The sequence below is a fragment of the Chiloscyllium punctatum genome, chromosome 46 (assembly GCF_047496795.1).
Source record: "Chiloscyllium punctatum isolate Juve2018m chromosome 46, sChiPun1.3, whole genome shotgun sequence".
Classification (NCBI taxonomy): domain Eukaryota; kingdom Metazoa; phylum Chordata; class Chondrichthyes; order Orectolobiformes; family Hemiscylliidae; genus Chiloscyllium; species Chiloscyllium punctatum.
Window position 1 is genome coordinate 34,359,230 of NC_092784.1, and position 24,068 is coordinate 34,383,297.

General features: G+C 44.0%; 1 protein-coding gene across 14 annotated transcripts in view; it reads right to left on the reverse strand.

Moving 5' to 3' along the window:
- LOC140467942 (EVI5-like protein) overlaps positions 1–24,068 on the reverse strand; it is a 340,764-nt gene that overhangs the window by 136,966 nt on the left and 179,730 nt on the right. For all 14 annotated transcript variants that reach the window (XM_072564014.1, XM_072564018.1, XM_072564024.1 and 11 more), the window contains 3 exons: positions 20,310–20,407; positions 19,116–19,176; positions 3,333–3,386 (listed from right to left, as the gene is read on the reverse strand). In XM_072564014.1, coding sequence (XP_072420115.1) covers positions 3,333–3,386; positions 19,116–19,176; positions 20,310–20,407 — 213 coding nt within the window. The remainder of the gene's footprint in view (positions 1–3,332; positions 3,387–19,115; positions 19,177–20,309; positions 20,408–24,068) is intronic.

The following is a 24,068-nucleotide window of genomic DNA, read 5'->3' on the forward strand; positions in this document are numbered from 1 at the left end:
ATTGGAGTGGTAAAAACAATGACTGCAGATGCTGGAAACCAGATTCGGGATTAGTGGTGCTGGAAGAGCACAGCAGTTCAGGCAGCATCCAAATAGCTTCGAAATCGACGTTTCGGGCGCTCACTGCCTTTATTCCTGATGAAGGGCTTTTGCCCGAAATGTCGATTTCGAAGCTATTTGGATGCTGCCTGAACTGCTGTGCTCTTCCAGCACCACTAATCCAGAATGCTATTATTGGAGTGCTGAGTGGGGCTCAGCTACATACAATCTTGATTAATAACTTGAATGAAGAGACTAACAGTAATCTAGCCATGACTGCTGACAACAGGAAGTTAGTTGGGAATGCAGTTGTTGTGAAGAGTACACTAAAAGGCTGCAAAGAGATACAGACTGATGTCATTCAGGGAATGACACGTACAGCAGATAGAGTATAATGTGGAGAATTCGGATGTAAACCATTTTGGTCATGAGAAAAGAAAACTGGATTTTAAAATAAATCCTGAATAGTGTGCACAATTTTGCTCTCTGGCTTTAAGGAAGCCATAGTGAGGTGGTGTTGAACTGGGCTGGACAAAACAAATTAAAAATCACACAACACCAGGTTATAGTGTATACTTCCAAATAAACCTGTTTGAGTAGAAGCTGGTGTGCGAGTTTTTTATATTGACAGGAAGGACATACATGCTTTGGGAGTGGTCCAGCTAAAGGTTCATGCGATTGGTGCCTGGGATGAAGGGGTTGACTAAATGGAGTCTATATTCTCTGCAGTTCAGAAGACTGACAGGTGATTACATCAATAGATGGAAAGGCCTGGCAAGGGGAGACACTGAGCTTGTGCGCCCTGACTGGGGAGTCTGGAACAAGGGGCAGTCTCACTACAAACGATTGATCATTTTCACTCTTCGATGAGGTGAACTTTGTTCTTATAAAGGCTTGTGAATCTTTACAATTCTCTACCCCACAGGCTTGTGGATGCTCAGTCACTGATTATATTTAAACTTGCAACAAGGCAGATCGCTGGTCTTTCAGGGAATCAACCACTTGGAGCAGCACTCTGAAAGCTAGTGCTTCCAAATAAACCTGTTGGACTACAAGCTGGTGTTGCGTGATTTTTAACGGGGATCAGGCAGAAAAGTGGAGCTAAAGCTCACGTTCAGCCAGGACCAGAGAGTGATGGCAGAGCAAGCTCAATGATCTACACCCGCTCCTAGTTCTTGTGTTTATGCTTCATGACAGGACCCTGGCCCTCACTATGAAGCAGTGGTAGTGTCCCTGCCCTTGGACCAGAAACCCCTGGATTCAAGTCCCACACCTCTAAAAGATATGTAATAACACCTCTGAACAGATTGATAAGAAAAATAAGTTTTAAAAATTCTATAACCAGTCCCACCTAGTAAGTTCCCCTCCATCCACAAGGATCTCAGAGTCACTCTCCCACTGCGCGCGCACACACACACACACACACACACAATCATCATCATCTCTGCCTTGCACCCCAGTTTACAAATTTCCTCTCATCTCAGATCCAACTCAGCACTGCCCTCTTGACCTGACCTGTCCATCTTCCTTCCCAGTGACATTCCTCGAGTTCCACACCTACCTCACTCTTCTATTTATCTCTCAGCCCCCTTCCCACTCCACATTCATGAAGAAGGACTCATGCCAAAAATGTTGGCTCTCCTGCTCCTCGGATGCTGTCTGACCTGCTGTGCTTTTCCAGCAGCATACTTTTTGACTCTGACTCTCCAGTATCTACAATCCTCACTTTCTCCACATAGTTGTAGAGTTGATAATTAAAGACAGTTCATTCAACATCATGGAGAGCTATACAACACATTATGTCTGTGTTAACTCAATTCTAGAACAATTTTCCATCCCAAGGTGCAATAGTTTCCCCATCTTGACTACTCCATGTACCAAAGCACTCAACAGACACAGCCTGTATAAATTTGTTCAAAATTTTAAATTGATGACCTTTTATCACAGGCAACTATTAAAACATTCGCTTAATTATCTACAAAAAGTAGAAAACCTTCATTAAGGCTCCACAGGGGAGAGAGTACCTATATTTCTAGTTTCTTTGCATCAGTACAATTTCTCATCTCAGCGTTATCCTGGTGAAATTTTGGCTTTTATCGTCCCTTATATCATGGGGTCCAGAACTGCACATTGCATGTTAACTGTAGTGCAACCAATATTTTGTCTAAATTTACTTTTTCACGAAATTCCCGTAGTCTCTGTTCCTATTTTTTTTTAAAAAGAGAGTTACGCTTCTGTTGAAAATCTCACAACACGAGGTTATAGTCCAACAGATTTAACTGGAAGCACTAGCTTTCGGAGGACCATTTCTTCATCAGGTGGTTGTGGAGTGATGAAGGAGCAGCGCTCCGAAAGCTAGTGCTTCCAGTTAAACCTGTTGGACTATAACCTGGTGTTGAGAGATTTTTAACTTTGTCCACCCCAGTCCAACACTGGCATCTCCAAATCAACACTTCTGTTGGCTCTTGATTTTATCGAGCCGCAGCCACACCTTCAGAGAATGTGTAGGAGCTTCAAGGTGTCTCTGCCCACCCTTGCCCTTCACTATCCCTCACCCACCAGGTTTCACAGCTGCAAATTGGTAAGGCGTTCAAAAAAGAAATTAAAGACTGAAAGTTAGCTTTTTTTGTTTAAGTATGGTTTAATAATTTATGTTACAAAATAACTTTACTGTTTGATCCACATTCCACAAATAAGACGCTCTTGCCCAAAATTCAAACTTACAGGAAGAAAAAATGCTTCTGCACAGAGCCTCACAAAAAGGTGAATTTCCATCTTCCTTCCCAGCTACCCTGGACCCATGCCTGCATTTATCTCTCAGCGCCCTTCCCTGTTCACATTCCTAAGGAAGTGTGTATGCCTCAAACATCCATTCTCCTGCTCTTTGGGTGCTGCCTGACTGGCCGTGATGACTGAGAAACACTCACTACTAATTTTGCAAATAAAAAAAACTGCCACAAAATCCTCCACCTTGCAGTGCTCAGACACACAATCACACATTTTGGAATGCTTTTTGCCATGAACAGGCAGAAACAAAATACTGTTGGAAACCTGAAATCAAAACAGGAAAAGCTGGAAATACTCCGGTCAGGCTGCATCTGAGAGAGAAAGACAATTCCTGTTGGAGGATGATGACCTTCCATCTGACACAAGGCTGACCTGGAATATTACTCTCATTTCTCTCTCTACATAACTGTATAGGAGGCAGCAGGCAGCATTGGACAGGTCAAAGACTATCAAAGTCAAACTATCCAAAACAGTGACCTACAAACCATATCGGGAACATATCGTACCTTCTCGAGGGTTTCAATTCGCTGCTTGAGGAGGCGATTTTCAGTTCGGAGTCTCTGTGGAACAAGGAGGAAATCAGGTTAAGCACACTGGCACAAAACCCAGCGAGACCGCTGTATGCATCTCTACAGTAATAGCTTATAATCTCTTTGTTCAAATTTTTTGTCAGACAGCAGATTCAGATTAGTTTTCTATGAATGATCAGATTTTGATTTTGGACAATGATTTATACTACTTCATGAAGGCATCAAGAATGTCTAAATTTCAAATGGGAATTTTTAAAAGGCTGTTGTTTGAGTGCCTCCATTTATATGATATGCCAGAAGATCTCAAACAGGAGATATGCTCTCAGGGAAACGTGTCATACATCCAATAACAGCCATGTCAACCATGCAATAGACAGTCAAGCGTTCGCAGTGTAGACCAGAATTCTACGGAGGGTGTGCTTTCCGAATGATCCTTGCAGGATGTTCTGTAGCACCAAGCTTGGGAAAAAGAGTCTGAAGGTGCCCTTTGGAGGATCAACCAACAAAATGGCTTTGACAGCCCAGTAACTTACCACAGCACGAGAGTTTCAATCTGAGCTACTAGCCAGCACTGCAGATGGGAAATAAAACCTTCTCAAAAACCTCTGCTCAGCTTAAGGGCAAGACTAACTCGAGACCAGAAAATATCAGCAATGAGCATAGCCCAAATAATGATCTATGTAAATGTTGAGCACATACTGGTCTCCAATCCAAATATCATTGAGCAGAGGAAGGATTAACCCACACAGCTCCCTGACACATCAGTGAACCTGCACAGTTACTGCCTTTGCTGTTTGAATTCATGTATCGCTGGACATTGGAGTGTGTCTGGAAAAATCAACAAAGAGTGATATTCACAACTGACCTTGGAGGAACCCTATTGGGGTTTGAGGTCACGGCACAGACAAGTGAATAGTTTTAAGTGTGGCCTTATAGTAAGTCTGCAGTAGTGAGAGAGTGGGTTCTTTCATGATTATATATGTTTTATTCAGATATGTCTCTTGATTAAACTTAAAAATAGAAGCCATAAGTATTAAGCTAGCCTGAAGCAGTGTTTTGTAGAGGAATAGGACAGTGAGACTTTCTGGGTCTGTAGTCTGTAGACTTTCTGGGCCTTTAGTCAAGAGATATGTTCTTCTGGTCAGATGTGGAAGTTTAGGGATAGTTTACATGTTACTGAGGTTTATATCTGCAATAAATGTCTTTTGGTTACAAATTCTATGATATGGAATGGATCCGTTGGAGTGGCAGTTAGTAGCAATGAGGAATTTACAAGAGCAAGGGGATGTGATAGATGGCATTTATAGGAAGAGAGAAAAGTCACAGATTCAGTCGCAAAGATGGGTTAACTCCAGGAAAGGTAGAGAGGTAGGCAGCTAGTGCAGGACTCTTCTGTGGCTATCCCCATTTCAAACAAGTATGCGATTTTGGAAAATGTAGGGGGTGATAGATTCTCAGGGGAATGTAGCATGAACAGCCAATTTTCTGGTATCAAGACTGGCTCTAATGCAATGAGGGATAGGTTGGGTTCCAAGCAATCGATTGTGTGAGGGGACTCTTTAGTCTGAGGCACAGACAGACATTATGTGGCCAGCAAAGAAAAATCAGAATGGTGTGTTGCCTCCCTGGTGCCAGGATCAAGGATGTCTCCGAGAGAGTGCAGAATGTTCTCACGGGGGAAGAGGACGCAACAGGACGTCACTGGACACATTGGAACCAACGACATAGGAAGGGAAAAGGTTGAGATTCTGAAGGGAGATTACAGAGTTAGGCAGGAACTTTTAAAAAAGGGTCCTTAAAAGTAATAATGTCTAGATTACTCCTGGTGCTGCGATCTAGTGAGGGTAGGAATAGGAGGATAGAGCAGATGAATGCATGGCTGAGGAGCTGATGTACGGGAGAAGGATTCACATTTTTGGATCATTGGAATCTCTTCTGGGGGTAGAAGTGACCTGTACAAGAAGAATGGATTGCACCTGCATTGGAAGGGGACTAATATATTGGCAGGGAGATTTGCTAGAACTGCTCAGGAGGATTTAAACTCCTAACGTAGGGGGGTGGAACCCATGGAGATAGTGAGGAAAGACCAATCTAAGACGGGTATAGCTGAGAACAGAAGTAAGTCAAACAGTCAGGGACAAAGCAGAGAGCAATGTAGGATTGATAAATTAAATGACATGTATTCCAAAGCAAAAGGCCTAACAGGGAAGGCAGATGAACTCAGAGCATGGTTACAAACATGGGACTGTTATATCATAGCAATTATGGAAACATGGCTCAGGGATGGGCAGGACTGGCAGCTTAATGTTCCAGGATACAAATACTACAGGAAGGTTAGAAAGGGAGGCAAAAGAGGAGGGGGAGTGGCATGTTTGATAAGGGATAGCATTACAGCTGTGCTGAGGGAGGATATTCCTGGAAATAATCCAGGAAAGTTATTTGGGTTGAGCTGAGAAATGAGAAAGGGGTGATCACCTTATTGGGATTGTATTATAGACCCCCCTAATAGTCAGCAGGAAATTGAGAAACAAACTTGTAAGGAGATCTCAGCTATCTGTAAGAATAATAGGGTGGTAGGGGATTTTAACTTTCGAGACATATAGTCTGGGACTGCCATAGTGTTAAGGGTTTAGATGGAGAGGAATTTCTTAAGTGTGTACAAGACAATTTTCTGATTCAGTATGTGGATGTACCTACTAGAGAAGGTGCAAAACTTGACCTACTCTTGGGAAATAAGGCAGGGCAGGTGACTGAGGTGTCAGTGGGGGAGCACTTTGGGGCCAGCGACCATAATTCTATTAGATTTAAAATAGTGATGGAAAAGGATAGACCAGGCCTAAAAGCTGAAGTTCTAAATTGGAGGAAGGCTAATTTTGGTGGTATTAGGCAAGAACTTTCCAAAGCTGATTGGAAGGTAAAGGGACGGCTGGAAAATGGGAAGTCTTCAGAAATGAGATAACGAGAATCCAGAGAAAGTATATCCCTGTTGGGGTGAAAGGAAACACTGGTAGGTACAGGGAATGCTGGATGACTGAAGAATTTGAGGGCTTGGTGAAGAAAAAGAAGGAAGCATGTGTCAGGTATAGACAGGAGAGATTGAGTGAATCCTCAGAAGAGTATAAAGGAAGTAGGAGTACTTAAGAGACAAATAGAGTTAAGGAGAATCCAAAGGGTTTTTACAAATACATTAAGGACAAAACGGTAACTAGGGAGAGAATAGGGCCCCTCAAAGATCAGCAAGGCAGCCTTTGCGTGAACCCGCAGGAGATGGGGGAAATACTAAATGAGTTAGATTAGATTAGATTAGATTCGCTAGTGCAGAAACAGGTCCTTTGGCCCAACAAGTCCACACCGCCCCTCCGAAGAGAAACCCACCCAAGCCCATTCCCCTACCCTATATTTACCCCTGACTAACACACCTATCACAATGGGCAATATAGTATGGCCAATTCACCTGACCTGCACATCTTTGGATTGTGGGAGGAAACCAGAGCACCCGGAGGAAACCCACACAGACACAGGGAGAACGTGCAAGTTTTGCGAAGATTGTAGCTCAGGTTGAGGTTCTGGATGCCAGTTTGCTCACTTTCAGATGTTTCGTCACCATACTAAGTTACATCATCAGTGAGCCTCCGGATGAAGCACTGGTGGTATGGCCTGCTTTTTATTTGTGTGTTTCGATTTCCTTGAGTTGATGATGTCATTTTGTGTGGTGATGCCATTTCCTGTTCTTTTTCTCGGGGGTGGTAAATGGGATCCAAGTCCATGTGCTTGTTAAGTATTCCAGTTGGAATGCCGTGTTTCTAGGAATTCTAGGGTTGGAGGATTTGAGCTATAGGGAGAGGTTGAACAGGCTGAGACTATTTTCCCTGGAGCGTCAGAGGCTGAGGGGTAACCTTATAGAGGTTTATAAAATCATGACAGGTGTGGAATGGATAAATAGGCAAAGTCTTTTCCCTGGGGTCGGGGAGTCCAGAACTAGACGGCATAGGATTAGGGTGAGAGGGGAAAGATATAAAAGAGACCTAAGGGGCAACTTTTTCATGCAGAAGGTGGTACATGTATGGAATGAGCTGCCAGAGGAAGTGGTTGAGGCTGGTACAATTGTGACATTTAAGAGGCATTTGGATGGGTATATGAATAGGAAGGGTTTGGAGGGATGTGGGGCGGGTGTTGGCAGGTGAGACTAGATTGGGTTGGGATATCTGGTCAGCATGGATGAGTTGGAGCGAAGGGTCTGTTTCCGTGCTATACATCTCTATGACTACAATAGATGTATGACTGTATCATAGTTAAAATGGACCATATTGAAACTTTGTGGAACCTCTACACTTGGGATTTTACTGAACAGGAGAACATTAATGACATTTTAACTCAAATATACTCACGTTAAAAATATTGAAGTCAGTTACAAAAATCACCTCAACATAACATGCAGCCTATTAAAGAGAATAGTGTGTCTGGACAGAGAGATGGCTAGGGGACAGAAAGCAGAATGTATAAGTGCATTTGCTGATGTTCTGGTCAGTCTTAAAGATTGTCCGAGCTGAGACGGCACCTTTTGTTATAAAGCCTTAAGATATCTTGAGAATATGACTTAAATATAGTTCTGGGGTTTACATATAAAAGAACCGAAACTAGCAAACCCATTCTAAAACATGAAAGACTTAATCTAGGTTTGTTCAATTCATCATTTCAGCTGCATGACCCTGATCTTTTGCTATAAATTCTGTGCCATATAATCCTGCTTCACAACCACCTGAAGAAGGAACACCCAGAAAGCTACAGCCTCCAAATAAACCTATAACTAGTTGGACTATAATCTGGTGTTGCATGATTTTTAACTTTGCCCTCCCCAGTCCAACACCAGATTCTCCAAATCATAAACCAGACAGGCTGCAGCTCCCCACAGACAGTTTGCAAACAAACCTGATACTGCAGACTCAACAATACACATCCGAATGTGGATTTGAATGGGACAACGGAATGTCGTCCTTGGGACAATTGGAAACATCGAGATGTGTATCAGACACGGAGGTGCCTCTCACCCTTATTTGGATAGGCTAGGAGTACCCAGCACCTCCAGTAATGGAGGCTTCAGGTCACCCTGCCATTAGCATGCTAACATCTGGTTAGGCCAGATTGATCAGGGTGATCAAACTTGATCAATCCATTGGAAGATACTCAAGACCCTTCCAAAAGGGCAAGACGACTCTGGAGTATGAGAACCGCTGAAAAACCATCCTTTGGAGTGGTAGCTCTAGAATAACCACCAGACACCTATGAAACCACCAGGGGAAGACCACCAGACAACATCAGCACATGGAGGCCAGCTACATCCCAGTGTGTTGGTATATGATCATCCAAACTTAAGTTAAAGCATAAGGAAAATTTGTCATTATTACATAGTGTATGCGTTGTTCTAATATTAATTGTGTCAAATAAACAATTATTGTTTTACTTTTATTAAGAGTTGCCTTACAACTCTTTCGCCAGATATGAGAGTTTAAGCAAACTGTGGAGATGTTGTGGTTGTGTTCGCCAAGCTGGGAATTTGTGTTGCAGATGTTTCGTCCCCTGTCTAGGTGACATCCTCAGTGCTCGGGAGCCTCCTGTGAAGCGCTTCTGTGATCTTTCCTCCGGCTTTTGTAGTAGTTTGTCTCTGCCGCTTCCAGTTGTCAGTTCCAGCTGTCCGCTGCAGTGGTCGGTATATTGGGTCCAGGTCGATGTGCTTATTGATTGAATCTGTGGACGAGTACCATGCCTCTAGGAATTCCCTGGCTGTTCTCTGTTTGGCTTGTCCTATAATAGTAGTGTTGTCCCAGTCGAATTCATGTTGGTGATGAAGGAGCAGCGCTCCGAAAGCTAGTGCTTCCAAATAAACCTGCTGGATTATAACCTGGTGTTGTGGGATTTTTAAACTGTAAAAAATGTTGCTTTTCATGCTGTACAGACAGGTCATACTATATAAAGTGCAGCAGAGTAGCAGAACAGAATGCAGAATACAGTGTTACAGCTGCAGAGGTGTACAGAGAGATCAATATCAACATCTGAGGGGTCCATTCAAATGTCTGATAACCACAGTGAAGCAGCTGTTCTTGAATCTATTCAGACATGTATTCAAACCTTTTCAACTTCTGCCTGATGGTAGGGGGTGGCAGAGAGCATAACTAGCTTAGGAGGGGTCTTTGATGATGTTGGTTGCTTTCCTAAAGCAGCAGGAAGTATAGATGGAGTCAATGGATGGGAGGCTGGTTTGTGTGCTGGTCTGGTCTGGGCTGGGCTGTGTTCACAACTCTGTCATTTCTTTTAGTCTTGAGAAGAGCAGTGTGATGCATTCAGATAGAATGTTTTCTATGGTGTATCTGTAAAAATTGATGATTCTTTATTAACATGCCAAATGTCCTTAGCCCTGAGTACGTAGAGGCTTTACTGTGTGTTCTTGACCACAATGTCAGTGTGGGTAGATCAGGACAGATTGTTGGATTTCAGAAATCCCAGGAACGTGACGTTCATGACCATCCCTATCGCAACACCTTGATGAAGCAAGTATGTACCCTCCACTCTGCTGCACGAAGTCAATGAGCAGCTCCTTTGTTTTGTTGACGTTGATGGAGAAATGGTCATCTTTATACCATGCTGCTAAGCACTTAATCTCTTTCCTGTACTCTGTCTCATCACTGTTGGAAGTTGGATCGAAAACAATGGTGTCATCAACTTCTAAGTGGAATTGGGGCAGAATGTGACCACACTGCATTAGTGTCTAAGGCTGGAGGGCAGATGTTTAAGATGAGGAGTCGGTGGTTTCGAGGAGATTGGAGGAAAGCTTTTTTTTCCCCCTGGAGGATAGTAGAAATATGGAATGCACTGCCTGAGGAGGGTGATGGAGGCAGGTGCTCTTACAACATTTAAGAACCATCTGGATGAGCATTGAAAATGCCAGGACACAGCAGGCTATGAAAGAGGAGCAGGTAAATTGCATTAGTGTAGTTTGGTGCTTGGTGGGCCAGAGGGCCTCTTTCTACACTGTGACTCTAGTACTCGACAAAACTACATAAACAAGCATCCCCCACTTTTTCCCAAACTCGACAGACCCCAGTCAACTAACATCACAAAGCAGTAACTTTGAACTGAATTAATGAGGAATTGATACTGTCAGTTCTGCTATAAAGCAGTAATTCTGTTCTGGTGCAATCCTGTGTTTATAAGAAAATCATGTAATAGTGTAATAGCAGAGCCATTTAAACTTTTAATGGGGCCAGAATCACATTATAACCATTCCAGGCTTTAAAACTTTGCGCTTTAGAAACAAATTAGGGACAATCATGTTAGAGCGAATCTGTGTTAATGAAACATGCATTACAATGGAACGAACTGTAGCCCAGTTTTGGTGGACAGTAGCAAAACGAAGGACTCATTATCCATTTCCCTTACCAACAGATCCTTTAATGGGGGCTTATACTCTGGAACCTACATTAAAATGAAAGTTATTAAAAAAAAAAATTCTTACTGGACAGAGTCTGAATCCATAAATGTCAGTTGCAACATTTGTTCATTGCAAATCCAGTACAGAATGCCAAATGTAATAAAAGGAAAAGAAACATGGGCTTAAGGCAAGAGATAAAGATCAAGTTTTTTTTAAGAAAGTTTAAATAATTTTTGTAAATATCTCCAACAATTAACATGAAGTGTGCAGGATAATTTTCAGTGCCAGGAGAAGCTGTCAGCTGTAATTGAGACTTAGACCATAAGACATAGGAGCAGAAATTGGGCCATTCAATCCTTGCTGATTAGTTTCTCAACCCCTTTCTCCCACTTTCCCCCGGTAACCCTTGATCCTCTTGATACTCGAGAACCTATTTATCTCAGTGTTAAGTATACTCAATGACCTGGCCTCCACCATCTTCTGTGGCAGTGAACTCCATCGATTCACCACTCTCTGGATGAAGAAGTTTCTCCTTCTCTCCATTCTCTAAGGTCTTCTCTTTACAGCTGTGCCCACGGATCCTAGTCTCTCCTGCCAATGGAAACATCTTCCCAACATCCACTCTGTCCAGACCATTCAGTATTCTGTCTGTTTTAATTAGATCCCCCCCCCCCCCCCCATCCTTCGAGTATAGACCCAGCATCCTCAAATGTTCTTCATATGTTAAGCTTTTCATTCCTGGGCCAATTCTCGAGAACCTTCTCTGAAGACAGTCCAGAGCCAGTATATCCTCCCGAGATATAGGGCCCAAAACCGTGCACAATAATCCAAATGTGGTTTAAGCAAACCCGTATTACAGCCTCAGAAACACACCCCTGCTTTCATATTCAAGTGCTCTCTTATCACACTTAAAATTATTATTATACTTGAAATGGATGAGCCCCAATATTTTCTTACATGTTTTACTGAGTATCACACCACTCTATATCTTTAAATGACAGCATGAATCTCAACAAATCATCATACATTTCTGGAACAGCAGGCAAACTCTGACATCTGGGGTTTCATGTTTAAAAATGCATATGCAGCTGTCAGAAGTTACAGAATCTTCACTATTACAATTCACAATAGAGCTGGCAGTACACTGACGGATCTCAAAAGAAGGTTATAGCACCATCTGGTGAAGATACTGCACATGAAGGTTCAAACCTATATTTAACCAGCAACAGAGCTGAAAGCAGAATTCTCACCCAAACCCGGTCAACAGTGAGCTGGTTTTGAACGATACATCGTGCTGAATTGATTCCGTGTCAAAGTACTGTTACAGGCTACAATACTACACAAAATACACTGAACAACAAACTTTGCTCTGAAAAAAGTTCAAGCATTTAATATTTAAATTATTTTTGAAGGAACTGCAGATTTCTAAAAACAGTTCTCAACGGGAGAGCACAGAGGGGCATGTAAAAGTGCTGTTGCAGAGTTGAGCCTAAGACATAAACTCAAGAGATTGCTCCGTTCACCCACGCACACTCATTTCATAGTGCAGGCTGGTATCATAAAGTCAGAGCATCCTGCAGCATGGAGGCAGGCCCTTTGGCCAACATGCAACCAAAATGTCCAGCAACACCAATTAAGTTTCCCTGCACTTGGCCCATATCCTTGGAACCCTTTCCTATCCATGTATTTGTCCAAATGCCTTTTAAAATGTCATTGAGTGGAGTCACCTCGAGGTTGAAGATTTAAGTGTTCCTCCAGAACCTGGACACAGCTGAAGTTGTCATTATTATAGGAAGTGTTGTGGCAGAGAACTTCAGCTGATGTCCTGTCTGCTACTCCCAGATGTTGAGGTGGACATTAAAGATGTTACAGCATAACTGGAAGCAACATGAAGGTTCCCCAAAAGGACGTCAACACCAAAAGCAAACCATAAATTCACCAAACAGCTCAGTGTTTTTACCAGGACCTCTCAGAGCTAGATGGCTGCTGTTCTTGCCTATGTGACGACCAAAATAATATACAATAAAACAATAATGGCTTCAGCCACTTTATAATCACAAAACAATACATCAAGTTCAGTTCTCTGTGCCTTGGACAATGACTGACACTCTAATTCAGACAATTACTGAATATTCAAGAAAAACTCAAGGCAGGTTCCAACAGGTTTGTGAAATTTAAGAATTTTCAGATTCTTTCTTCCAGAGTGGAGGACTTGATTACCAGGGGTCATGAGTTCAAAGTGAGAGGGGAAAAGTTAGGGGAGATATACCACCTCGGGCAATTGTCTGTGTAGAGTTTGCACATTCTCCCAGTGTCTGCGTAGGTTTCCTCTGGGTCCTCAGGTTTCCTCCCACAGTCTAAAGATGTGCAGGTCAGGTGAATTGGCCATGCTAAATTGCCAGTAGTGTGAGGTGAAGGGGTAAATATAGGGGAATGGGTCTGGGTGGGTTGCTCTTCGGAGGGTCGATGTGGACTTGTTGGGCCGAAGTGCCTGTTTCCCCACTGTAAGTAATCTAATCAAATCTAATCATATATGTAGAAAGTTCTTCACGCAGAGGGTGGTGGGTGCCTGGAATACATTGCCAGTGGAGATGGTAGGGATGGGATTGACAGCATCATTTAAGATGTATCTAAACAGATAAATGAATGGGCAGGGAGCAGAGGGATATAGATCCTTAGAAAATAGACAGCAGGTTTAAACAGTGGGCATGAAGGGGTGCAGGCTTGGAAGGCCGAAGAGCCTGTGCTGTAACGTTCTTTGTTCAAATGTATATTAAGTGGATGCTTCTCCCCTTTCTGCTCTCTTTGATTGCGTTTTTTTTTCAGGAAAAGATAATTACAATAATTTAATTGGCTCAATCCAGCTCTTACTGATTCACCTGGACCATCTCTGACACCTCCCTTCCCTTCCTAGACCTCTCCATCTCCATCAATGATGACCAAATCAACACTGACATTTTTTTTTTTACAAACCCACCAACTCCCACAACTACCTGGATTACACCTCCTATCCTGCCTCCGCAAAAATGGCATCTCATATTCCCAATTCCTCCGTAACTGCTTCCAGGAGGACCAGTTCCACCACAGAACATACCAGATGGCCTCCTTCTTTAGAGACCGTAATTTCCCTTCCCACGTAGTTGAAGATGTTCTCCATCGCATCTCATCCACGTCACGCACCTCCGCCCTCAAACCCCACCCCTCCAACCGCTAGAAGGACAGAACACCTCTCCACCCCCCACCCCGTGCTCACCTTCCACCCTACCAACCTTCGCATTAACCACATCATCCATCAATATTTCCACCACTTCCAAACTGACCCCACCACTAGGGATATATTTCCCTCCCCACTCCTTTCTACAGAGACCGTTCCCTCCATGACTACCTGATCAGGTCCACGCCCCCCCCTACAACCCACCAGACGCCTGGAGGAAGAACGCCTCATCTTCCACCTGGGAACACTTCAACCCCAGGGCATCAATGTGGACTTCACCAGTTTCCTGATTTCCCCTTTCCCCACCTTACCCCAGCTCCAACCTTCCAGCTCAGCACCGCCCCCATGACCTGAGCTACCTGCCAATCTCCCTTCCCACCTATCCGCTCCACCCTCCTCTCCGACCTATCACCTTCACCCCTTCCTCCATTCACCTATTGCACTCTCAGCTCCCTTCGCCCCAGCCCCACTCTCCCTCCCATTTATCTCTCCAACCCTGAGGCTCCCAGCCTCATCCCTGAAGAAGGGCTCCAGCCCAAAACATCGACTCTCCTGCTCCTCGGATGCTGCCTGACAGGCTGTGCTTTTCCAGCAACACACTCTCAACTCTGATCTCCAACATCTGCAGTCCTCACTTTCTCCAAATCAACAACACACAAAGGTGGTTCAGGGAATTCTGTACGGATTGGACCCTCAGTGAGCTGTGCCAGGGTGAAGGCAAACACAAGACATAAATCTACCACAACAGTCACGGGGAGTCTCAATACAGTTCCCAGTGGGCACAGGCCCATTGCACACAGCATCCATCTAATTCACAGCTCAAGTTTTTAAACTGGAGCCTTCAGAAGTAGTTCCAAAGACTGAGGGGTCAGAGCTCTCTATCCGGCACTATTCTGTTGCATTTATATTTATTTATTCTCCCATGGGATGGGAGTGACATTAGCTGGGCAATCATTTATTGTCCATCTCTAATACCTCATTTTTGGGAGTCTGGAGTCACACACAGATCAAACCAGGTAGGGACGGCAGATTTCCTTCCCTACGCACATTAGGGAACCCGATTTTATGACAGTGACAACTGTTTCATGATCATGAGACAGTTATTGAATTTTTAAAAATTACACCATCTGCTGTGGTTGGATTCGAACCAATATCCTCAAACCATTAGCCTGGGGTTCTGGATTACAAATCCAGTCAGATTATCATGGCCTCCCTAAATTAATTATTATTATTAATTAGCACTTCCTCCAGTAACAGCACACTCCCTTTTGAGCAGCTGACATTGCCTGCAGCAAGTTCAGGCTTGAAACTGGGCCAGTATTCCTTGGTAAGATTTGGAAAGTTACTAGTAAAAAAGTCGCCAGTGCCAAACATGCTCTGTACCTGATCTATTGAGTGCTTGATGCAACCACATTCATTTAACAGTCTCCTGTTGATCCACGATATAAAAAGAAGAAATCAAGGGCTGATTTGTGCCACATGACCAATGCAGTTCTGTCTCAACATTGGCCAATCACAGTCAAACAACACAAGCTGGTGCCAGAAGTACCAGCTGATCATTTTATTCTAACTGCACGCAGGAACACACAACGTTCCTCTTGCTGGGCTCAGATTCTTCTCCAATATAGAGGAACTTGTACTCAAATATTCAATCATGAATGTGAATTCGGAACCACTCTTGTCCCAGTTTTCATTGCCAATCTTGTGTGGAAGCACGTACATCAATGCTGCTATTAGAACTGTGATGATCGACAGGCATTCACACAAAATCCTTTAGCATTGAAACATGGCTGAATAATCGAAACTTGGGTCCTGAAAGACGACAATAAGCTCAAGGGTTATGAGGATTGCAACAATAATGACGTTAAAAATCTGGGTTCTAAGGGGAACTTTTAAAATAAGAGGAGCAGTAGAGACATCTAAAATACATGGCTCTTGCCCGAAACGTCGATTTCGCTGCTCGTTGGATGCGCCTGAACTGCTGTGCTCTTCCAGCACCATTAATCCAGAATTTGGTTTCCAGCATCTGCAGTTATTGTTTTTACATCTAAAATCCATTCCAGACTGAGTCATTATTCACCACTGAACGAGGTCAGAGGGAGAAATCTGGAGTTGTGGCAGTGATGGGCGGCACGGTGGCACAGTGGTTAGCACTGCTGCCTCACAGCGCCAGAGACCCGGGTTCAATTCCCGCCTCAGGCGACTGACTGTGTGGAGTTTGCACGTTCTCCCCGTGTCTGCGTGGGTTTCCTCCGGGTGCTCCGGTTTCCTCCCACAGTCCGAAAATGTGCAGGTCAGGTGAATTGGCCATGCTAAATTGCCCGTAGCGTTAGGTAAGGGGTTGATGTAGGGGTATGGGTGGGTTGCGCTTCGGCGGGGCGGTGTGGACTTGTTGGGCCGAAGGGCCTGTTTCCACACTGTAATGTAATCTAATCTAATCTAATCTGTAATCTAATCTAATCTAATCTGATTGTGTAAGGCGAAAGTGATGCTGGAGATCAGAGACAAGATTAGAGTGGTGCTGGAAAAGCATAGTCAGCCAGTCAGGATGCATCCGAGGAGCAGGAAAAATTGACGTTTCAGGCAAAAGCTCTTCATCAGGAATGAAGCCCCTGATGAAGGGCTCCTACTCCTGCCCGAAACGTCAATTTTCCTGCTCCTCAGATGCTGCCTGGCTGGCTGACTGTGCTTTTCCAGCCCCACTCCAAATCTTGGCAGTGATTGTATAAGGCAGGCCATACAGAATTAGATTTGGAGAGCAAGGCTGTAGTGAGACTCAACCATTAGAGAATGTGAATTTGGTGTTGAACAAGGAGACAATGAAAATCATCAAGCACAGAGGAGATGGATGAACAGGCCCTTCTATGATACAGAATATAGCGCAGTTCTGAATTAAGCTTATAGGAAATGTAGGCCAACAGTCCAGCAGGCAGAGAGATTAAACAGTTAAGTGTGGAGGTGGCACAGACTGAGATGAGAGTTTCAGTTGTAGACAGGCTGAGGTACAGAGGCAGCAGCAAATGCTGATGATATTGGAGAAAGTAAAAAGGTTACAAGGTCAGCTGGGAACTGAAGGGGATGATGGAGCAGTGAACAAGATGGTTCGGTCCCCAGTAAGGGGGCAGTGAAAGTAACAAGTTTGTCTTGGGGACCAAGGATGAGAATTTGATCCTCTCACTATACAAGAGAATATCAAATCATTTAGTGCAGAAGCAACATCATAATGTAACTGTCAGAAGCTGAAGGTGTTCCATTCAACACCAGAAACTGGAGGAGAAGAAGTGAAAACCACACCAAAGAGCAATCAGTTAACATTTCAGTTAAATTGTGTTGAAGGCAGGTGTACTAGGACAGAAAAGACAGATATTTATAAGTGGTAACAATTAATTCACACATTCATATGTTGTGCAACTATAATCCTCAAATCAACTCCAGCACATAATATGGATCTACTTACTGAAGCACAAGGCTCTTACGCTAACTCATTCAGTGCATTTCACTGGTCACAGAGATCAATGTCAAATCACTGCAAAAACACATTGGCAAATCTAACATCTCATGCTCCTATTTCTTCTGTTCTTGAGCAAGCTGTGGTTTTCTTGCTGTTTATTCCACAGTGCTAAAGGAAGTCAGAAAGTAGAAAAAGCAGCTACACTGATTATTGTAGTTCAAAGCCACTAGCATTGAACTACAATACAGAAACCTTGACCCATATAGGCCATTCGTAAGTCTAACCAGCAATCAAGACGCTGGACAAACCAGAGTCAGATTTGGAATTAAGTTGCTTAAATTTTTTTTTTAAAAAGCGGCCAGCAGTAACTATCAGATTGTTAAACAAACCATGCACTCAGAAAATGCAAAGTATGATAGATAGAGCAAATATTGCACAACACACGAAACTTAAGGTGGATGAGGAACCGGATCCAGCCCATCACCACTCATCCCTTCATAACATTTTCGCTGTCTCTGATCAGAATGTCAGAAAGGCTCTTCAAAGATTCCAAACTCTTCACCTTTACCTGCAACAAACTTCCTAGCCTTACCAATCTGAGATTTCACTCTTTAGTTCTGCCAAAGTGATTTACAAGAATGGTTCAAACTATGAGAAACTTCAGTTATGTTCTTGTGCATATGACAGAAACACATTAGCTGTGATCGGTCCAGTCAGTGGAAGGTGCGTTTCGGGTGATAGGGGTGTGTATAGCAGTGTGTCAGCTGCTTTGAAAGTAACCTCTAATTTATGTCCGTTGTCTTGTCCCAATCTCAATGCTAAGAATGTCTAAGAAATTCACACTTTCCTTGTGTTCTGGCTTTAGATTTGATGAAGTGTTGGTTATTACAGAGAATATTAATGACTTGTTCTAATTCTAGATCAAACACCACATATATTAACATAAATACACTTTACCAAATGACTGCTGCATTTTAATAAATCAGTTAGCATGAATCAAAACACAGACACCAAAAATCAAGGAAATCTCAAGAGCCCTACAAAACAAGATTGCTGTTTCCTTACTGAGATGTATTTTAAGCTTGACAATATCTTTTCAACCGGTATAAATTAGACGAGTTTGCTCATTTAAATTCAACATCAATTCAAAGTATAAACCAGTCCTGAAAGTGGAGAAGTACCTGTCAAAGGAAACACGAAGTCATCGAGTTGAGAAAGACCCCTTGAGTAACTCTAACGAGAGGCTGGGCAACAAAGATCAATTGTAATACGTTTAGGAACGCCACTGACAGGAAAATCAGAGACAACGAACACAAAAAATTTACAGCATACATGCAAATTAGTCAGTTTGGGGGGAAATAAAGTTAAACTACTCCCTCCCAAATAAATGTATTTTCATGTTAAGTGCAAATTATAGCCCCTGTGCATCTGAACAAACATATGTCCCCACCCAATAATTACTTTGGAGAAAACACTATTATCTGACTGGATTGCCAATAATTACATGGGCTGTTTTTTTTCCCCCTTTTGAAGAGCTGCAGGGAGCAGGTTTATTAGAAAATTAACTTCACTTTAATACAGTTGAAAATTCCAACTCCCACAGAATATACAGGAAAATATCCACAATTCAAACAGATGCTGCACATTCACTGTTGTGAAAAAACTTACTTTAATTTCAATCTGTTCCTCCATTTCTTTATTTTTGATTGTAGTATATTCTTTTTCAAGTCTGTAGGACAAAGTCAAACAGCACCCCTAAATAAACATACATTGATAGAATGCATCCTCCTCCTGCCAGCGCTCAGGAGCATCGTGGATTTACAAGGTTACTGATCACTTTTCCCATTCAGCATCTCTATCCAGTCAAAGTCCATCAAAAGCAACAAGATATTTTTCCCACATCTTTCTAAGAACGAATGTGGGCATCACAAAATTGCACCCGAGTCTATGACACTCATCGCCAGGAAGATGGTATAAAAATGGTAGCCACTCTGCAAAAGTCACACCCAAAGTACATTGATTACAAGATGACTTTTGATTATTATCCATTATATATTCCCACTTCAGGGGAGGCTCTGGGACACCGCCCCACAGGCAAGTCTGCCACAAAGCATTCACCACCCACGGCTTCAGTTAATAATAACATGTCCTTGAATATTGCTGGAAAAGACATTTTATCAAAGCATTTTGTCATGCACTCAAGACAATTCACAAGAAATATCAATATAATTTTTTTTAAAATCAGGAGAGAATGTTGATTGGATGGCAAGTAGACTTGGATTGGTGGAGACATCACCACAGATAACGCACCATGTCACGCAAACTGACTTTTGAACACCAAGTTTTGCTTGCGAGGGTGCAACTTTCATACAAGACGCTCAAATGGGAATGCACCTCTTCCCCGCCTCCCCTTTATTCCTTCACGGGATGTGGGCATTGGTGCCAGGCCATCTCCAATTGGCCAGAGGGCAGTTAACAGTCAGCCGCATTGCTGTAGGTCTGGAGTCACACACAGGCCAGACCAGGTAAGGACATTCCTGAAGGACATTAGTGAAGCAGATGGGTTTTACAATCCAATTGACGATGGATTCATGGTCATCATTAGATTCTTCATTCCAGATTTTTTTAAAAATTGAAATTCCACCGTTTGCCATTCGAACCAGAGTCTCCAGAACATTGCCTGGATGCCCGGATTAAGTTCAGCGATAATACCACTAGGCCATCACCTCACCTTGCCCTGCTGGCCGAGATGGCCAAACATCAGGAAACTCTCAGCAGCCTGGCCAACATACATTTGCAACAATCCCCCATTACAACTAAATCTTTGCCAGGAAGCAAAGGCTGGGTTGGTGTGTTACATACTTCTTCATTTTCTTGGTGTTGTACTTGACCTGGTAAGCTTTCAGGACGAGTTTGTCAGGACAGCCGTCAAATTGCTGAGGAATCACCTTCTGAAAGTGCTGCAGAGGGGAAACAGAGGGATAAAACATCACTTCTCTATACAGGATGGGTATAATTGGACTGGTTACAGTTGTCATATCCCTCAAAAGAATTCTCTGGCTCCAACAGTCTAGGGTCAAAGATCACACGACACTAGGCTATAGACCAACGGGTTTATTTGAAAACAGTACCTTTCTGAACACTGCGAAAGTAGTGCACCTACACCCTCCCTCTCACCTTCATCCAAGGCCCCAAAGGATCCTTCCACATCCATCAAAGTTTCACCTGCACATCCACACGTCATTTATTGTATCTGTTGCTCCCGATGCGATCTCCTCTACATTGGGGAGACTGGACGGCTCCTCGCAGAGCGCTTCAGAGAACATCTCCTGGACACCCGCACCACCCCGTGGCTGAACACTTCAACTCCCCCTCCCACTCTGCCAAGGACATGCAGGTCCTGGGCCTCCTCCATTGCCATTCCCTCACCACCCAACGCCTGGAGGAAGAACACCTCATCTTCCTCCTCATGACCCTCCAACCACATGGCATCAATGTGGATTTAACCAGTTTCCTCACGTCCACTACCCCCCCCCCCCATCCCAGTTCCAACTTGGCACCACCCTCATGATCTGTCCTACCTGTCCATCTTCCTTCCTATCTATCCACTCCACCCTCCTCTCTGACCTATCACCACCTTCACTCTCAGCTGGGAATACAATAGGTGGAAGGAGGTGAGGGTGAAAATACCCTCATTCCTGAAGAAGGGTTTATGCCCAAAACGTCGATTCTCCTGCTCCTCGGATGCTGCCTGGCCTGCTGCGCTTTTTCCAGCAACACACTTTTCAACTCTGGTCTCCAGCATCTGCAGTCCTCACCTTTCCCCTGGGAAGATTATGTCCATGATATTGAAGCCGGTCTTGTCTACCTGTGCATATTGCTTTCCTGGAATCAGAGAACCCCGGCAGTGTGGATACAGACCATTTGGCCCAACAAGTCCACACTGACCCTCTGAAGAGTATCCTACCCACACCCATTCCCCTAACCTATTACTTTACATTTCCCCTGACTAATGCACCTAACCTACACATTCCAGAACGCTATGGGCAATTTAGCATGGCTAATTCACCTAACCTGCACATCTTTGGATTGAGAGAGGAAACCAGGGCAAACCCACGCAGACACAGGGAGAATGTGCAAACTCCACACAGGCAGTCACCCGAGGCTGGAATCGAACCTGGGTCCCTGGGGCTATGAGACAGCAGTGCTAACCACTGAGCCCATACCACCCGTTATGATGAATGCTGATTTTCCATATTCCCTTTCAGCTTCACTTCTTTGCTTTCTACTGCTGAGATTCCTCTCAATCATCCCTCTATATTTATTGTACATTCTATTTGCTGTATTTAACTAGTTTATTTTGATTCTGAATGCATTTAACCTCTATCCTGCCTTTATGTATTTCATTTCTCAATCCAGCATGTGATCTGAAATTTTTCGAACTAATTATTTTGCAGAAAGATGCAGTACTACTGCAATACCTCCTGTGTGCACTCATCAGGTGTAGTGACCCTTTAATGGATCATATTGAATAAATCAATCTATAAAGGCCATTAGTTCAAGTACAAAATTGAAACAAAGCTCAGTGAAAGGGTATGATTATGTTGCTTCGGCACGATCAGCATCTTGGCTGACCAAAGAAATCAAACAACTTAAAGTCAGGTCTTTAGCACCCAACTCAGTGTTAACTCTCAGAAGGATTCCCTGAAGCCAGAATGGCTGAGCTCACAGTTACTGCATTTGCTAGTTTAAAGATTCAGCAGGATACTGACGTTGGACAAGGGCTGCAGGTGGAGCTTGTGAGCTTGAGATACAAATCTGGTTCATATCTTGACTGACCCGGGATCAGTGACAGCTCCCTTGAGTGAGGTTCTTCTTTAAAAGGTGTGCTGTCAAAATTCGTCAAACACAGACTGGGTAAGCAGGGACTGGCAGATCAAGCCGGTGGGCTCTGCTGCCAAGGAAGGAACCAAGGATCAAGAAAAGTTAACTTCGAAAGGAAACGCAAACAAAAGAATCTTGCATCTCTGATTGAATGCGTCCTCAGAACAAAATAAGACTTTGCTGCCTGATTACAAAAATGTTCCTGAGCAGACACAGACATGATCACTATAGGCAATGGAGAAAGTAGAACTCTCCACCATTGGCTAGTTCTGAAGAATGGTTGTTAAACAGGATGTAGAATATTCCAGCAACATTCCTCAGCACACAAGTGCTGCAAGATTTCCTGTATTTTTGGTTGTGTCAGGATTGCAGAAACAATGGCAGCTCATTAATAACAGGAAATGGCAGTAATGAAGCATCAGTTCCTGTGCCTACCCATTAAAACTTGGAAACACGGGGAATTGCTTCTTACTGCGTTGTTTCTGGATTAGTGGTGCTGGAAGAGCACAGCAGTTCAGGCAGCATCCGAGGAGCAGTAAAATCGCGTTTCAGGCAGAAGCCCTTCATCAGGAATAAAGGCAGTGAGCCTGAAGGGTGGAGAGATAAGCTAGAGGAGGATGGGGGTGGGGAGAGAGTAGCATAGAGGACAATGGGTGAGTGGGGGAGGGGTTGAAGGTGATAGGTCAGGGAGGAGGGTGGAGTGAATAGGTGGAAAAGGAGATAGGCAGGTCGGACAAGTCAAGGAGACAGTAACTGAGCTGGAAGTTTGAAACTAGGATGAGGTGGGGGAAGGGGAAATGAGGAAACTGTTGAAGTCCACATTGATGCCTTGGGGTTGAAGTGTTCTGAGGTGGAAGATGGGGCGTTCTTCCTCCAGGCGTCTGGTGGTGAGGGAGCGGCAGTGAAGGAGGCCCAGGATCTGCATGTCCTTGGCAGAGTGGGAGGGGGAGTTGAAATGTTGGGCCATGGGGCGGTGTGGTTGATTAGTGCGGGTGTCCTGGAGATGTTCCCGAAAGCGCTCTGCTAGGAGGCGCCCAGTCTCCCCAATGTTGAGGAGACCACATCGGGAGCAACGGATACAATAAATGATATTAGTGGATGTGCAGGTAAAACTTTGATGGATGTGAAAGGCTCTTTTAGGGCCTTGGATGGAGGTAAGGGAGGAGGTGTGGGCACAGGTTTTGCGATTCCTGCGGTGCCAGGGAAGGTGCCAGGATGGGAGGGTGGGTGATAGGGGGGCGTGGACCTGAACAGGTAATCACGGAGTGAACGGTCTTTGCGGAAGGTGCAAAGGGGTGGGAAGGGAAATATATCCCTGGTGGTGGGGTCTTTTTGGAGGTGGCGGAAATATTAGCGGATGATTTGGTTTATGTGAAGATTGGTAGGGTGGAAGGTGAGCACCAGGGGCGTTCTGTCCTTGTTACGGTTGGAGGAGTGGGGTCTGAGGGCGGAGGGCCGGGATGTGGACGAGATGCGTTGGAGGGCATCTTTAACCACGTGGGAAGGGAAATTGCGGTCTCTAAAGAAGGAGGCCATCTGGTGTGTCCTATGGTGGAACTGGTCCTCCTGGGAGCAGATACGGTGGAGGCGGAGAAATTGGGAATACGGGATGCATTTTTGCAAGAGATAGGGTGGGAAGAGGTGTAATCCAGGTAGCTGTAGGAGTCAGTGGGTTTGTAAAAAAACGTCAGTGTCAAGTCAGTCATCATTAATGGAGATGGAAAGGTCTATGAAGGG